This window comes from Myiozetetes cayanensis, unplaced genomic scaffold (genome assembly GCF_022539395.1).
Source record: "Myiozetetes cayanensis isolate MyiCay16 unplaced genomic scaffold, myiCay2020 scf29, whole genome shotgun sequence".
NCBI lineage: Eukaryota > Metazoa > Chordata > Aves > Passeriformes > Tyrannidae > Myiozetetes > Myiozetetes cayanensis.
The window spans coordinates 6,995,488-7,012,739 of NW_026087510.1; the positions used below are offsets into that span (position 1 = coordinate 6,995,488).

Below are 17,252 nucleotides of genomic sequence, written 5' to 3' on the forward strand. Positions count from 1 at the left end.
CACAGGCCTCCCACCCGGACATCCCCTGTGTTGGGCTGCCCACTCTTCTGCTTTTTTCCTCCTCACCGCCCAAGGTTGTGTGGTCACTGGAGCTTGCTGGGTGGCAAACCCTGTAGCCCGCAGTGTTGAAGGGTCACTCCTCGGTGCCTTCTAGGTGGCTGGGAGCCCTGCTTGGAGCCCTGCTGAGACCATGGTGTAGGGCTGTCCCAACACACCGAGCCAGGACTCTAAAATCAGGGGGCTGTAAGAAACTACAAATCCCGCATGGGACTAGATGAAGCTGGAAGATCTCTCTGGTGCTTGTGAGCTCAGGGAGCTGGAGTCTGGGTGCTTTTTCCTGATATTAGTGCTTTGTAAGCCCATCTTGCACCTTTGTACTAAGCATCACTCTCCATGCTCAGGGAATTCTGAGCTTGGCAGGCTTTCAGGATGTGGATTTTGCAATCCTAAGAGATCTGAGAGGAGGGATAACTCTTCTCTCTTTTTCCTGTCCTTAGGTGTGACGGGGAATCAGCCAAATCAACTGCACTTGAACTCTGTGGGACCTGGATCCTCTCAGAGCCCCATGGGAATGAACCTGCCTGGTCAGCAGCCCCTCTCCCATGAACCGCCCCCCACCTCCATGATGTCCTCCCCAAACCCTCTGGGCTCCAACATTCCTATGCACCCGAGTGGGCCAGGGGCAGGCGTGCCCCCTCAGAACCCCATGATGATGCCCCCGGGTCCCCAGGACTCATTGAACCAGCAGTGCGGCCCTGTGCCCAACAGTTCACAGATGATTCCTTCTAACCAGCTCGTGTTCCCCCGCATGCAGCAGCCCCACAACGCCATGCCATCTCCTGCTGGAGGCATGCCCATGGCTGCCAGTGCAGGAGGTGGCCCTGGGATGCAGCAGCATTACCCACCAGGGATGCCCTTGCCACCTGAGGACCTTCCCTCCCAGCAGCCTGGCCAGATGCCCCCTCAGCAGCACATGATGGGCAAGAACATCCCTCCTCGGATTGGCGAGCCCTACCCGCCCGTGCTTCCCGGGGTGGCATCGGTGCTGAACGACCCCGAGCTCAGCGAGGTCATCCGCCCCACACCCACAGGGATCCCTGAGTTTGATCTGTCCAGGATCATCCCATCAGAGAAGCCAAGCAGCACCTTGCAGTATTTCCCCAAGGGCGACAGCCAGGCGCCGAAATCTCAGCCTTCCAACCTTCACCTCATGAACCTGCAGAACATGATGGCTGAACAGCCCCCGGTGCGGCCAGGTATGAATGCCCCCAGCCTCCCCGGGCAGCAGGGCGTGCAGAGGGGACTCAGCATGCCCATGTGCCATCCTGGACAAATGCCCATGTTGGGCAGGACAGGCATACCACCCCAGCAAGGCATGATGGGCAACAGCATGCACCAGGGCATGATGTCTCCACAGCAAAGCCTGATGGCCCAGCAGAATTTCATGCTGATGCAGGCCAAACAGAGGAGCATGTCTGTGTCGGGGGAGATGTATGCCCAGACAGGACACATGATGTCACCTCAGGGCTCTCTCATGGGGCCCCCGCCTCAGCAGAACCTCATGGTCACGCACCAGATGAGGCAGAGGAGTGTCTCCCTGGACAGCCAGATGAGTTACATCCCCGGGCCTGGGAACATGGCGAACTTGCCTTTCTAACCCCGGCTGGCTCTCAGGGCTGGGGAGGGGACTGGGCTGCCTCTACAAACATTTTTAAACCTTTCTGCAGGGAGGGTTGGGGGCCAATGCCAGTGGAGGACACCACGTGGAATGCTTTTCATATCGGATTCGCCTCTACACAGAAAACCATATGTGCAGTAAACTTGATGTGAATTGGGTTTCTTTTTCCTTTCTTTTTTGGGGAAGGGGAGGGTGGAGGGGCTGGGAGTGGGGCTGTTACTTTGAACCCTGAGTGGAGACTAGGGACATCCAGACCCTGTGGCAGTTTGTAAAGTTTTCACTTACAATTTTCCTCTGTCAAGTGTTTTTCTTTCCCCTTTTTCCCCCCTCTCTTTTTCCTTTTTTTTTTTTTTTTTTCCCCTCTCCTTTTTAAGCAACCAAAATGTGCAAGAGGGTTTTTGGAACTAGCTGTAAATAGGTCGCTGGGAAAGGCAAAACTTGTGCTGGTTTTTAATTGTTCTGTATTTCTGTGTTTTAATAGAAGCCTCAAAACATGTTTTAAAAAACAAACAAAAAGACATGCTAAAGGCAACAGTGTACAAGGATTGAAGACTCTCCTTGAGGGGGGAGGGAGGAGGATCCCCAGGGTGCACAAGATGTTGAGAGATCCCATTGTAGCGTGACTCTGTGTCAGACCTGTGTTGTTCACGCATCTGGATGGTTTGCATGTGCAGGGGGCGGGGGATGTAGTGTCATGCAGATCTCAGGCTCCTGTGAATGCTGTGCTGAGTACACAAACACAACCACCACCAAGAGCTGTGGCCCAGGTGAAACGCTGCTGGAGCGGTCCTCATCTGGCAGGGCAGAGGCCATAGCATCATGGGATGCAGCTGTTGCTGCTCTGTGGCCAGAGAAGCTGCTGTGGCCAGAATGGGGAGCATGCTGGCCCTTCAGCTGGAGAAGTGGCGAGGATCTGGGCTTTGTAGATGATAACATGCTGGACCCGAAGGTCTTGACCAACCTGTCACCTCCACTCCCTTCTCTTCCCTTCACAGTGTGTCCCCTGGTGGCAGGGTGTTATAGTGTGTAGGGACCGATGGGCTCCGAGGTGAGTGAGGTGATGTATTTTGGTGCTTCCAGGAGAGGCTAGCTAGGAACCTTGCTTTTCTGCAGCCTTCTTACACCAGTCAATGACCTATACATCACCATCCGCCACTGTCCTGCGCCCCCTCTGCTGTTGTATGCTCTCCCAGGTCTTCCTTATGCTTGTCAGTCTTTCTCCTCCAGAGTTTCGCAGGCAGTCTTTGTTCCATCTCGCCCTGAGCTACTGGCAGCAGCCCTGCCCTGTGGCACAGGAGAAGTCCACCTGTTGAAGAGGACCTGTCCCTGTGTGCAATACTTAGTGTAAGTCTTGTTTGGTGTCAGTGGTGTGGCTATTCTGTGCTTCAGACAGAAGAGGCTGAAGTTGCATTGCAATCCCTCATTTCCAAGCTGGTGGAAGTGTGCCATTTAGAAAACTCTGGCTTTTCTGGATGCGCTCCATCCTCCCCATCCTGCACTCTATAAGGTCTTCCTGCACGTGGTCCTGATGGTCTTTCCTGTGTTTGTTCACGGAGGGGAATGTGGGTTGACGTGCGCACACTTCTGCATTCACAGCAGTGTCTCTGGACCTCTGCAGGGACCCCATTCCAGCATCCAGCGGTGAATGTGGGGCATGCAACTGCTGGGGGATCACTGCTTGGAGGATTATGTCTGCAGAGCCAGACTTTAGCACACTCTCTTGTAACAATGCTCACGTTTCCCAATTTGGTACTGCTGGGAGGAGAGGGCTTTGGAAAGGGAGATTGTCAAGTAGTGAGTGAACAGCAACACTTTTCACCGTCTTGCAAGCTGTTTGAACAGGCGGGTGGGTTCTGAAACATCAGCCCAGCAGCTCTCTTGATCCAATCTGTGAGAAGATGGAGTCACAAAGCCCAGTTAGGAATACCTTGAAGCTTTGGGGCATTTTTTAGCAAGCAGTACTGGGTAAGAAGCATGGGTCCGGATCTGAGGAAGGATCTTGCTCTGATCTCCTGCTTTGTAGGGGTTTGTTGTGCACGATGTGAGCAAGTAGCATTTTTTGAGGTGGTAAAACAGGCAGCAGTCATCCCTGCCTTTGCAGTTGGAGCAGAGGAATCATCTGTAGCTCAGGCTTTGGACCTGACATGTTAGCTGGTTGGATTCTCCATCCTTTCAGTGTGTTCACATGGGAGGATGTGGCTCAAACAGATATAGCTATTTCTAAGCTTGACTTGCCTGAAAGGCCGTGGCTTCTCTTGACTGCACCTTGGGGTGTTGGCTGCTGGTAGTTTCTCATAAACATCCAAATACCAATTACAGCCTCAAACCCTGCTCATTACCCACCAGCTAGTCTTGGCTAATTTGAAGCCATAACATTTTCTATATGGAAGTTTTTTGTTTGTCTGTAGACAGCTGTTGTTTTAGCCCAGTTGAGATCTCCACGTGTTTGTACCTTCCCCGTTGTCCCTTTGGCCCAGCCTGACACAGAAGTTGCTTGGGGCTTGCAGTCCTGTCTTTGTGGGCAGTGTGTTGTCCCTGCTCAGCAGGAGCCCCCCAGGCTGCACGGCTGTGCAGGACTCAGGAGGCCAGTGCTGGCTGCTCGCAGGGGCAGGGCAGTGCAGTGCTATTTCTGCCTGGCAACAGAAGGAACACCTGTCCTTCAGTGACAAATAAGAAGCAAAGCCTTTTTACTCAGCAGCCCTGGATACAAAAGGGAAATGCCAACACTAGGTCAGAGCTGAGGATTCTAGAGCAGCAGCCAGTGCTTTTCTGCAGAATTGCACTGCCCTGGAGCCAGCCCTACCCCTTCCACTGAGGGGGCTAAACAACGGGGAGCAGAAGTGCTGCCTAACACCCCTCTGCCCTGGGCACCACTCACAACCATGTCTGTGACCATCAGTATGGCAGGAGTTCCTCTGGAGGCTCAGCGACAGCCAGTCCTTGTTAGACCTGGGCAAGGTTTGCCATCAGCTGGTTGTCTGCTGCCGTGACCCGTGTCTAGTCTTGTGTCTTGTAGTTTATTGCTCGGCTTCTCAGCTTGAGTTCTATATACTGACTCCACCTAATCACAGTAGGTTTGCCCATCTTTTAGCCATAACTTTGCCATGTTTTTCCAGCTCCAAAAAAGCATATGCTGGGGAACCGCATCTTTCAGTACGTCAGATAATCACGCACCCGGAGTTAGCTTTCACGTTGAGGTAAAGGTGACTGATCTGTTCTCTGTCATCCCGTGGAGAAACTTCCCCAGTCATTTTGTACCATTATATAAATATATATATATAAATATAAATATATAAATACAATATGTGAAGACATCTTATTGGTTTTTATTTGAAACAATTTTTAGGCTTGTTTTTGGGTATCTGTGCTGCCTGTAATGTATTGACCTGTTTTATAGGTGCCTTTTTATTAAAAAGACAAATTTCAAAACTTGACCTTGTGCCTGTCTTTTTCCACGTGATTTTCCATGGGACTGCAGTGGGGACAGACAGTGCAAGAGCTGCTGGGAGGTTGCGTGGGCATCGGGGGAGCCCCTTCTCTGCAACGCTCCCAGGCACACGTTCATTCATGCGTTCCTGGCTCGCGCTCACGCGCACACGCTCCACTGCCTGCCACGGCCCTGTGATCATCGCGCGCGTGTAGCAGGATGCTCTGCTGAAACACCCCAGCTCTGTCTCCTGGGAGATTTGGTTGCCCTGTAGGAAATGCAGAGCAGTGTGCTGTTGTGAGTCTTTGTGTCCTTGTCTTTGGGGTTGCCTTCAGCAGAAACCAAGGCTTTCTCTGGGTTGTCTGCTGGAGCCTTGTTTGCAGAGCACGGTCCAGGGCTGGGAGCGCAAGAGTGTGTGTTGCGTATGGTGGTGAGATTACCTTCCCACACACCACTTTCCCACTCTGTGCAGGAGCCACCTGGGAGCTCCCTTGAGCTCAGTGCCTCTTCCTGGTGGCCTGGGTGGGCAGTCCATCTACCTCACTTGGTAGCAGTGGAATAGGGGCTGAGCCGAGCTCCACAAGGGAGCCTGAAGGTCTGTGTGCCTGAGGGCTGTAGCGTCTGGGGGTGGCTCTGGCGGCATGAGAGCTTACTTAGCCTGGAAGCCCACTCTGGGCGGTGTGATAGCCATGCAAACCTTGAGGAGACAGTGAGGGTTTCATTGAGTGGAAAGTCCAGCTTCCTCTGCGGTGAAGGAAAGTTCCTCTTGCTTTCTTGTCACCATTCAGCTGGTTGGCTGCAGGCAGCTGTGGGAGGAGCAACGGCTGCTCTTTGGGGAAGGATCTGCCAGCTCTGAGCTAAGCCATTCCCAGGCTGGCTGAGCCAAATGCAGGTGCAAGGGCAGCTTTCCACTCGGGTTAGCAGCTGCTGTAAAACTGGGGCAGCAGATGCTCCAGTTGGTGGAAGAGGCTCTGGAAAGCAGAGCGCTAATGTAGATCTGGACTGACTGAACACAGCAGGGCATTCTGGTGAAGGGGAATCTGAACAAGCTGCTTCTCTGAGCTCTGTGATTCCCGTGCGGGAAGAGCAGCATTTGTCAGAAAGGGGCTGTCTGCCCACTCAGAGCTCTCTGATGGGTTTCCCTCGAGAAAGTGACACGACTGCAGACAACTGCTTACAAGCACGGTCCCTGAGAAGGTGTTTTATTCAACTGTTTATTACAGCTTACATCAAAAATTTCTAAAGGTTTGTACATACCAGTAGTGGTATGTACATGTACCAGTACTAAAAACTATAGTAACAAAATAGATGTGTAATCAATCTGTTCACTCGTACTTTGTGTGCAGATTTTCTTTTTACTTTGTGACCACAATTTTACACTCTCACTGTTCATTTCTTCAGTAACAGTTTTATGTAGAAACACAGTTCTCATCAGAACTTGCTGGGGAGGTGTTTACAATGCACCTACAATGGGTCTACTTACTGGTAAAACCCTGGAGAACACAAAAACAGGCTAAAGAGAGCTGCTCTTCCTCTGCTGCATGTACATGCTTGAACAATTATGACACCATTACTTGCAGGTTTCATCTTTGAAGATGTGGCACTGTAGGAAATGGTGGACTGCCTTATACTTGGTGAGTTTTCTCCTGAAGTCACAATGTGAGAACGAGCTATTGAGATGTCTACCTGAGCCAGACTGAGGTAATGTAACCCCTTCCATAATGCCTGGTCTTTTTAGAAGGATCCTTGGGTACAGTGGAGTTCAGCTGGGACCGAGGCCTTTGTTAGTGAGCTGAACTTCAGAAGTCAGTTTAGCACAAAATTCCTGCTGTGGCAGGAGAACTGACATTGTTCTGACATGGCTTAAAATGTGAGGTGAAGGGTAGAGCAGTTTTTAAGGTGTGCTTGTGGTGACAGTCATGCTCATGTGATGGTTGGTACATGTTGGCTCTCGTTCAGTTCAGGCTAGAGCACTCTTTTGCAACAGAAATGTCACAGAGCAACATTGTGGACTCACTGCAGTGTTATGCTGTGACAAGACCTCCTAGGCAGCAGCAGGCTGTCTGAGTCTGCTAAACGCTTCCCCACACACCAGCCTGTGGTGCAAGAATGTAACGACAGGAAAAGCTGCTGCTCTTATTTTGAATCAAAGTATCATCAAGCTGCCCTGATCTGAAGAGTTACTGGATACTTGCAGTTCAGGGCATGATCACCACCCAGGTTTGTTCTCTCTGGACGCACTTAATCTCTGAAAGCCCTGTTGATGCAGGTAGAGGAAAAATATCAGAAAGCATAGTGCAAAGCAAAATGCTGCATTTCCTCTCACCTCACTAAAAAGAAAGAGAAATTTTGCAAATGAGCTCTTTTCCTTACTTTGGGGCAGTGGGTCTCCTTGCTCTCAGAACCCGCAAATTGCCATACAGTGAGCTGAAAAAAAAAGTTACACCTTCCGACTTACAAAGCTGTGTAGTTTCTGTCCCCTGTGCACAGTCACAAGACAGAAGCCATCTCTTCACATTCTGTTTTTCCTTAAAGGAAAATTTTTGCATAGTCAGTCATTCAGTTCAGCAGCCACTGACAGAAGATCTTAACAGCAGTAAAACAGATCAAATGAGTGGGGAAAGATGCAACTGGTGTCAGGAAAGGAGTCTGTGACAGTCAAATCTTTTAGTCTGTGGGAAGACCTGCTGGCATGAACTATGTCGGGCAGGTGAATGTGCTGTGGCTGGCTGGGGCAGATGTCGCAGCAGGAGGACAATGTTTCAGTCAGAGAGTGTTCAGCACTGTATGCCCATGCTATGCGATTGTGCTCTACAGCCCCCATTAGTCCTACCTACATCTCTCTTTCCAGTTGCTGTGGCCAATGAGTCCTGCTGCTTCCTTTGGGCGCGTCTATCCCAACCTGAGAAAGTGAAATGGAGACCTGCTTAGCTTAGTTGGCTGCACTTTTTGCCTTTTCCCTGACACCCCAGTCTTGTGCCTGGCTTCAAGCATAGGATGCCTGCAGTCAACATTTTGAGGGAGAGGTGGGAATGTCAGTTCAACCCACTTGGGTTCATCCAGCCCCACAAGAGTGACCACTGAACAGCCAGCATTCACCGCCAGGCAGATCTCCACAAGTACGAGAACCAGGAGGAGCCAGGCAAGGTATCTGATGGGATTCGAGTGTTCGGTGGCTATTGGACCTGTTTCCTGAGGAGCAAAGAAAAGTGGTGGGGATGCTTGTGAAACTTGTAACTGAGACCACAGCAAGCATGCCACTGGGAAGGAAAGCCCTAGGCCAGTTCTGTCCTGCAGGCAGCCTTTCCCAGCTAGAAGGTGGAGATGGAGGTGGTGTTGTCAGAATCAATTCCGCTACCCTTCCTTGTCACCTCCAGGATCTCCTGCAGGGTCTCCTGGCTTATGCAGCCAAGCTCCTGCAGGATCCGGAAGAAGTCATTACGGAACTTGACTCCAATGAAGGCATAGAGGATGGGGTTGAGGCAGCAGTGTGTGAAGCCAATGGCCTCTGTCACCATGATGGCTATGTCCAGCTGGTCTTCCAGGAGGCAGTTCTTGGTGAAGGCTTCTAGCTTGGTAAGTGTGTTCAGGAAGATGACGATGTGGTACGGGCTCCAGCAGAGTAGGAAGATGCCTGTCACCAGGATGGCCACACGGACAGCTTTCTGCCTCTGCAGGCGCTGGGACTGACAGAGCACCCGGACAATGGCCATGTAGCAGTAACACATGACCAGCAGAGGCACAAAGAAGCCCACGGTGTGGTAGAGGAAGCGAGTTGCCAGCCAGGCGTTGTTCCCATCGATCCCAACCTCTGGAAAATAGCAAATGCTGCGGTTGCTGTCATCTGTCCAGACTTCCATGAAGATCAGATCGGGTAAAGTCAGAAGCAGTGAGCAGAGCCAGACAGCCGTGCAGGTGAGATGGATGGAGCGAGCTCTGCGTTTGCGGTAGGTGTGGATTGCATAGACGATGGCCAGGTAACGGTCCACCGCAATGCACCCCAGCAGCATGCTACTGCAGTAGAAATTGATCTTGTGGACAGCACTGAGTATCTTGCAGAGGAACTTCCCAAATACCCATCCAGCCAAGCTCTCTACTACGCTGAATGGGAAGGTGAGCAACAGTGCCAGGTTGGCCAGGGTGAGATGGAAAAGGAAGTTTTCCGTGGTGGTGCGAGACCGCTTGAACCTCTCTAAAATGACCAGGACCAGAGCATTGCCTACAGTCCCCAACATGAACATCACCAGGTAGATGAGGGGCATGAAGACCTTTCTGAAGGGGTCCCTCTGGTTGCCAACCACTGATGAGGCTGGGTTGAAGCAAAAGTAGCCCTCCAAAGAAGGGGTGGTATTCTCAGCTTCATAGTACCCACTCAGCTCCACCTGGCTCTGGGGAACAAGAGAGTCTCGTTAACAGAGGGGAGTTTCTGGACACAAGAACCCAGTCCCTCAGCTGCACCTGGCAGATCTAGAGTGGAGCATCCCCACATCCTGAAGCCCACCTGCATCAGGAGGAGGTGCTGCCTGTCTGCAGTGTGATGACCTTGGAGGCCCCCCCAGTGCCAGGAGGTGCAGCAGCCTGTGGAGAGGGTTGTCTCCATCTCTGACAGCAAGAGCTGCTCAGGATCTAATCTCTAACTAGCATATGTGGTGATGTTCTGGTGTCCAGTCAAATGAATACTTTCATCTTCTGGTTCTTGCCAGTTTACCTGCTGGTGGCTCTTGCTTCCTCACATAGCATGGAACGCTCCTCTACCAGCTTTCCTGATGTTTTCTACCCATTTCTGATTCGAACCGCCCCTCTCCTGCCTGCTGTCAGGTGGTGGGATTGCACTGACCCCCTTCTCCTCAGAGGCCTGGGAGCTGCCTGGGGCAGGGCACGGTAAGGTGGAGACAGCAGCAGCTGTCCTTGAGATTGCTTTCCACACACTCAGAGAAAGGTGGGGGGCAGGTGTTCAACACGGCTGGAGGAAAGCCTCTGAGGCACTGTGGTGCCATAGCTGGAGGAATGGACGCTGGAGAGAGAATATGTTCTGTTGGTAAACCTTGCAGTTCTGAATTAATTGCAGTCAGGGCAGAAAACACTATTGAAAACACCACTTGGACCCCAGGCTGATACACAATAAGGAAATTGCAATGGAGCTGCCACAGATGTGATTTGCTCTTGGACTGCTATATCTTTTTGCCAGGTGAGTAGCCTGTAATGGGGTTGAGGCTGCGGGCAAGTATCAAGTGCTGGGAAGCTGGAGTTGCACTCAGAATGAGCTTCCTGGACCGTGGGCACACTCCAGCTGGCCTTGGGCACCTTGCAGAAGTTGGGTGTTCACAAAAGTGAAGGGCTGGGATAAGCACAAAAAGAGAGCAGTGCAGGAGGCTTGTGACAAGCTGGAAAATTAGTGACAAGTGGGAAGAGCTCAGCAGCAGTCACCCTGAGGTCCCCCACCCACACCCTCTCCAGAGACTTGCGCTGAGACTTCAGTGTTGACCACAGCGGAAGTCTCTGCTTGCTGCTTTCATACCTTTCACTGCCAGCTGCAGCCGTTTGCACCTGCTGCTCCTTCCCTCCTCCGCCAAAGTTCCCGTCTAAAAATACCAGCCCTGCTTTACACAGTTTTAGAGTTGATTTGGAGGGTTTTTGCTCACTCAATGTGCTATTAAGCCAAATGAGTGTGACCAGCCTGGAGTCCTGCATTGTTCCTGCCTAGGGAAGCGTGATTTATGTTTCTTCTCTCTCAGGATGCGACTGGGGTAAAGAGGCAGTGGCAGGGCTCGTCTGAACTGCTCTGCTCTGCTGCTGAAACCATCTGCATGGCTCCAGGAGGGGTCAGGCACACTGATGGGGCAGAAGTGTACAGAGCATTACTAAACATGTAGAGCAGACAGCTGGCTCAGGTGGTCCCCCAGCAGTGGATGGTAGGAGGGCAAACAAGCCCTTGGGAAAAGTGCAGAATAGCCTTGCCCAGCTCTTGCCCTCTTCCCTGGGCCTCTGCCTTTGGCTACTGCCAGAAAGAGTGCTGAGCCAGACTTCGCTCTGACCAAAGTTACTCTTGGTCTTGCCACCATCCCGTTCTTCACCAGCTCTGCATCCAGGGGTGCTGTGGCTGTGCTCTTATGCCATGGTGCTTCCTCCTGAATGGGTGAGAGCCAGCCCCCTCAGGGGGCAGGAATCCCCCCTACCCAAAACCTCAAACACACACAACTGTCTTCCCCTAATGTGATGATGGGGCTGCAAGTCTTTGGTGAGAAGCATTTTGTATTCCCAAAGAACATTTATTTTTCTGGTTAAGGGTATGATTTTGGAAACTGGGGATTGCTGCTAAAAACATAAGCCTTTAGAAATCCCTCCCAGTTATTTTTCTCCCTGGCTTGAAAACATTTCCTAGTCTGTACCCAGACTTTTCATCAGGAATTACCAACACATGTAGAAACCTGTGAAGTGTAGTCCAGTGCCCAATCCTTGAATCTCTGTGAGAAAAACAAAACCAACCCAAAAGCCTTTGTAACTTAGTGGAGTGACCAAACCAGACTGCTGAGCCTGTGCAGGTGACTGTGTGGAAAACCCCAAACAAATTATATGTTAGAATGGGAAATTTCACTGGGGAGAGGTTGGAGGATTCCAGCTTTGAAGAAAAAAAAAAGAAAGAAAGGATGAGAAGTGTCCGGGTTTGCTGACTGGAGTGTCAGTCCTGCCTTGGAGCCATGCCAGCACCACTGATGCTGATGGGTGGACAGCCTGGGTGGTGTTCAGTGGCTTTGGCCACTGACCAGCTTCCAGCATCATCTTGTATTTGGAGCCAGAGGTGCAGAGGCTGAGTGCCACTATCAGACACCATCTGATTGCTGATGGGGAGCAAGTAGAAGGGCTCTTACTATAAAGCTACCTGCTGTGGGCAGGGGAAGCATGTGCAGAGCTGAGTCTGAGGCATCCTCTCATGCATCTCCGAGCAGAGCAGCATGTGTGGGTGGAAGCAGACAAAAATGAGTTGGAGGCATGAGGATGAAAAGTCACAGTCCAGGCTGAGACAGGAAGGACAGGGACTAGAGCTATAGGAGATGCCAAGCTAAGGATTCTGGGGACTCTGCTGCTATTCCCAATTTCTAGGACTGGAAGCAGGTGGTTGCCTGATCTGGGATGGGAGAAATCAACCGTGTGTATGCAGAGGAACCTTTGAACAGGTCTCCTGCAAGACAATTGCAGCCAGATTTGGGGGTGGGAGAAAAAGTGGTGTCTCTTTCTGTAACAACTGCATACCTGGGAAGGTTATTCCTGTGTGCGTTTTGTTCTGGGATCCCTCTGCTCCTGACTCACATCTCAGATTTATTCTGGTCTCCGTGTGTCAGCTGTTTTTCTCAGTTCCCCACAACTGTCAGCGATCAAAACATTTGGCTGCAGAAGTGAAGCAGCTTGTGCGCTATTATGGATTTTCCATGGGAGTCATTCCCTTCTAGACCATGCCAGGGCTGGGAGCAGTACATTTTATTCCCAAAATCTTAAAACTGAAATAGCCCACATCAGCACAATTTACTGACAGAGCTTCTGCTCATAACCTCTGGGTGCTGAACCAGGGAAAGCCAGGAATAAGACCAAAGCCTATGGAAATGCCACATTATTGTAGTGCAGGTGCCTTTATGCTCTTGAGTCATGTTGGTCCCATTACAACTAAAACTGGCCTGCAGCACCTCAAGGGACCTGGTGGAGATCTCAATGGTTCTTCTGCAACTGTGATTTTGGTTGTCTAGTCTGCAGCTGAGGAAGGTTAAGCAAGCAAAGCATTTTTGCTATGGAGAAAGGGGGTTATCACTTTGGACACATTACTTTTCCACAAGGTTACGGAGTCGATGAGTCTTGTATGGTATCAAAATTTAGGTGAGGCCCTCACTGTACTCCCTGTGCAATGCTCACTGTGAGATAAAGACTTTTGGTGCAAATGTTCTCATAATTTTTCCTTCCACAATTGCTCAATTGGCCAAGCAGTCCTCTCTGGTGAGTGCACAAGGCAGGGCTTGTGTCTCCACTTTGACAAGACATTTGAAAACCTTTTTTGCAAATCTTTGTTGGTAGGTTGTTGCTACAAGCGCTGAGTATAATTAAAGCAACATATGGCACCACCAAAGCAAATACTGTGATGCTCATGTGAGATCTGTGGCCTCCCTGTTCCACGGAGGGAGCCAAACCTGGGCAGCTGCCAGGAGACGGAGGTGGGAAACAATGTATGTCAGACTCCTAACTGCAGGAAGTCTGAGAAAAGGTCTAAACCCTTCCTGCTGCAGCACCCCACTGTGGGTGCTCAGTCCTAAAATTAGCTGGGTTTCCCCACCTCACATGGGGTCTCCTTTATGACTTCAAATAATTCAAAGCCAAGGTGAAGTCACTAAGCTAAGGATTCTGGAAAGTTTGCTTAATCCTCCTGCATTAAAAATCATGCAGGTTTACCACACTTGCTCATAGCTCATGACATGCTGCAGGGCAAGGGGACAGCATGCTTCCATTTCCATGGTTTTCTGGTGGCAGGACAAATATCAAATGGAGAGTTCATCTGGAAGAATCACCAGCATGATGATGAAAAACATTTGAGTTTGGTTTAACCTCTCAGCAAACTTTAGTGCTTCCACTGAACTTCAGCAGAGGTCAGGGAAAGAAGTTTCTTCTGAAAAAAGTTGTAAGGAATGACCACCATTTGCAAAGGATTTTTATACTGGATGAACCAGAAAAAGGAGAGCAAGGCTTGCTCCCCCATATTCTTGCTCTTCCCTGGTGTATAGGAAAAAGGAGGAACAGAAAATTTTGTAAACATTAAATCCAGTATTTCTCCCTTTAAAGAAACTAAAACTGAGATCTGCTGCAGAGAGCTGCTGTATTAAAAAATAAATTCTGAGATGATAGTGCTGCTGTATACTTCCCCTTGGATAGCTCAACATACTCTAAAAGGTGCAGCTTCTGTCTTTCATTTGCAAACACTGGGGAGAGAACTATGAGGCAGAATGCCTTGTGTCATCGCTCCCTGTTAGAAGTACTTGCAATTTATTTTCCCCTCTTCAAAATGCCCCTCTCGTAAATATACTGCATATTCCCCCTTCAACAGAGTCTGTGGCAGCCTGTATGTGGAGAAAGCAAGCAGGGGTAGGAGCAAGTATGGTTGCAGCAAGGGTTTTCACACACAGAGAGAGAGAGAGAGAGAGAGCGCACTGCTTGGATATTCCAGTTGTGCAAGGAGACCAGATGAGGTGTACAGGGCTTTGCACACTGTGTGCACAGGCATTTATACCACTGAAGGCTGGTGCAGAAGGTGCCTGGCTCAGAATGAGTGATGCCGAGGTGTCAGGGGCTGCACGGGCAGCAGGTAAAAGAGGCTGGGACAGTCTGGCAGTGGGTATGGGGCTCCGGAGCCCTGCTCTCCCAGGGAATCACCTGGCCCTTTGCAGAGACTGTGGTCTGTCCTCATGCAAGGACAGCGCTCAGGCTCAGTGCTTGCCAGAACGGCTGCACACAAGGCCCCAGCAGTTTGGCAGCTTTCCCCATGGGAATACCCAGCACCCTTGGATCAGCTACAGCCAAACTGCACTTGCTCTCTGCAAGCAACAGCCTTGTGTTTGCGGCCAAGTTGGGACTTAAGGGATGCAAGGGCTGATTGTGCTGTCTTAAGAAATGGCTCAAGCTCTTCCTCTGCCAATAGGAGGGTGAGAAGACGGACAGACAGAAAACAGGTCTTTCAGCCCACCCCAGCTCCACCTGCTCTCCCTGTTATCAAGCAAAGCCAGTCCCAACTCACCAAGTCATAGGTCTCTGATGAGTAGCTGACAGGCCCCATGGTTTCAGGAGCAGGATCTGTCTCTTCTACACAAGTTTCAACAGAAGTTCTTTTTTGGGGTGGAGATAGTAATTTGAGTAGGGAGGGACACAGCATGTAACAATAGGCTATTTGCAAGGCAAATGAGCTCCAGGCATAGTGACCTGATTGATGTAAGGATTAGCGTCTAGCTTTATCATCTTTTTACGAGGGCGGTAAGTTGATTTTTAAAGTACAGTTTGAAGAATCCACATTCCTTTGTTCTGTACCAGAGAAGATTCAGAACATCCTTACAGCTTCCCTGGAAACTTTCAGGGCTCTTGCCCATGGCTGTCCTTGTCCCAGGTGGTCCGAATGGCTTTGGAAAGTTCTGTGCCAAGGAACACAGCAGAAACCTCCTGGATCCAGGCAGCATCTCTGGATACTCCTGGATCTCTGGAGCCATGCAGGACTTCAAAGAAAGACACCTGGAGGTGAAATGCATAGATATAGTCTGTATGACCATCACTCTCTGCCTCGAGGTCCTTCTGGCTGCTTTAACCCCAGTGGCTTGTGGTTGTCTTCTGCTCCTTCTACTGCTTCGCCCCTCATCTGGGCTTGGGGGGAGCGTGAGGTGGCTTGCACAGGAAAGCACAGGAGGGGCTGGGCAGCTGCATGACACAGCAAGGCCCCTTGATTTCACAAGATAGTAAAGGATAATAAGGATGGGAAATCAAGATTCTCTCTGCTCAGGGAAATGTGCATTTTGTTCAGTCATATTACAGCAGCAGACTCATGATGAGAAAACCCCAGTATGGGTCAGCAGAGCATGATGGCATTGCAGCTGGCATTTTGGCAGGAAGCTTTTCCTCTGTGAAGAGCTGATGTGGTTCCACAAACACAGTGTTTGTTCTCTTCTCTGGGCACAGCTGCACCAAAGCCTCTGTAGCAGCACGGGTGGGACTTGGACTGCTGAAGGAGGAGGTGGTGTTATTCAGGTGAACACTGTTTGATTTCATTCACTACTCCTGCTTCTTAGCAGGAGCCAGGTGATCCTGACTTGATGGGCCACTGCTGCCCCAAGGATGTTGACTGTCCTTCCCTGCCCCGAGGACCTTCATGTGCACCTGCATTTGCACGTCAGCCTCTGGGCACCCTTTCTCCCAAAAGGGAGAGGATGGAGAGCAGCAAAACTGGAGGGAGGCCACAGGGAGCTCGTTCTGTGCCTCCCAGGGGGGAACACAGACTGAGCCCTGCCCTGCTGGGACTGTGGGGCAGCGCGAGGAGTGGGGCACCACTGAGCCTGGGAGACTGAGAGCTTGGGAAGGATGTTCTCATTCAGCTAGAACTGGAGGGTGGAGCACACAGCACCAGAGACTTCCTTTAAGGGCCAGCAGCAAGGGTGCTGCTCCCTAAGACAGGGTATGTAAGGTACTGTGAGTCTGCGAGTGAGGAAGTGATGCTGCGAACCTCTCAGCTCAGAGGGACAGGCCGCAGAAGGCAGCTGTGGGGAACTGCAGTCTGGAAATGCTTCCCACGCTGTAAGCTTGGCCCTCAGATGTGGTGTGGGAATGACAGGGGTTCAGGGAGCCTGCTCCAAAGCAACAGACACAAAGGATTTCACTTGCAAACACACAGTACACCAAGGAGATGACTGCTGCCCTACAGGCATGACCTAAGGGATCTTTGTGTTGCTGTAATGTGAAATGCAAGAAATATGATAGTGAGAGAGAATATCATAGGGGAAAAATAAATGGGGGGAAATTGAAATGAAATATAATGTCCCTACCCAGGCAGGTAAGGAACTGACTATGGAAGAAGACTGTTACCAAATTCCTTAATATGAGGATTGTTTTGATGTCTATACATGGGAATTCCTGTCTGAGTTCTGGTTTTCTGCCACAGATACAAACTCTCACTGGAAAATTGTTCTTGTTTTATAAGGAATGTAAAATTTCCTTAACTTGTATGCAGTATCTTGATAATAGGAAATTATTCAGCTCTACATGATGATGACAAAATGCAGTACTTGTGTGTGAAGTTGCTCTGTTCTTTGTAACCGTGTGACTTACAAGCACTTCTACTGGCCAGTTGGCCACTGACCCTGACTTTCTGAGCTCTGCTGGAGAAAAGCCAGATTGTTTCTGGCTCCTGAGTCTTCTCAACTCTAATGTTCTCTGTTAGTCTTATTTGCTGTTACCATAACTAAAACTCTGTGCTGCCTGCAGATGTCAGGTATGTTTCCTAATCTGATAATTTCTGTTACTTATTCTTTCAAGATCAGAACATGCCACTTCCTGCACAACTCATTGGTAAATGTGATGCTTAGCCCTGCAAGGAGCTGAGATGAGATGCCAGCCACCACACAGCAGGGCCAAAGC

The 17,252-nt window shown here is 50.4% G+C and overlaps 2 protein-coding genes across 7 annotated transcripts in view; one reads left to right on the plus strand and one right to left on the minus strand.

Annotated features, from left to right (window-relative positions):
- BCL9L (BCL9 like) overlaps positions 1-6,809 on the plus strand; it is a 65,813-nt gene extending 59,004 nt beyond the window's left edge. For 5 of the 6 annotated variants that reach the window (XM_050323076.1, XM_050323071.1, XM_050323072.1 and 2 more), the window contains one exon: positions 498-1,835. In XM_050323076.1, the coding sequence (XP_050179033.1) occupies positions 498-1,657 (1,160 nt within the window). In that variant the 3' untranslated portion in view covers positions 1,658-1,835. Of the gene's footprint in view, positions 1-497; positions 1,836-6,685 lie in introns of those variants that run through there. The other variant, XM_050323077.1, reaches the window with a different exon arrangement.
- Positions 6,810-8,416: 1,607 nt separating this feature from the next.
- On the minus strand, positions 8,417-15,009 carry CXCR5 (C-X-C motif chemokine receptor 5). Its single transcript, XM_050323091.1, has 2 exons — positions 14,875-15,009; positions 8,417-9,493 (listed from the first exon to the last, which is right to left on the minus strand). Exons 1-2 carry the CDS (start codon positions 15,007-15,009, stop codon positions 8,417-8,419), a joined length of 1,212 nt encoding a protein of 403 aa, XP_050179048.1.
- Positions 15,010-17,252: the final 2,243 nt, after the last annotated feature.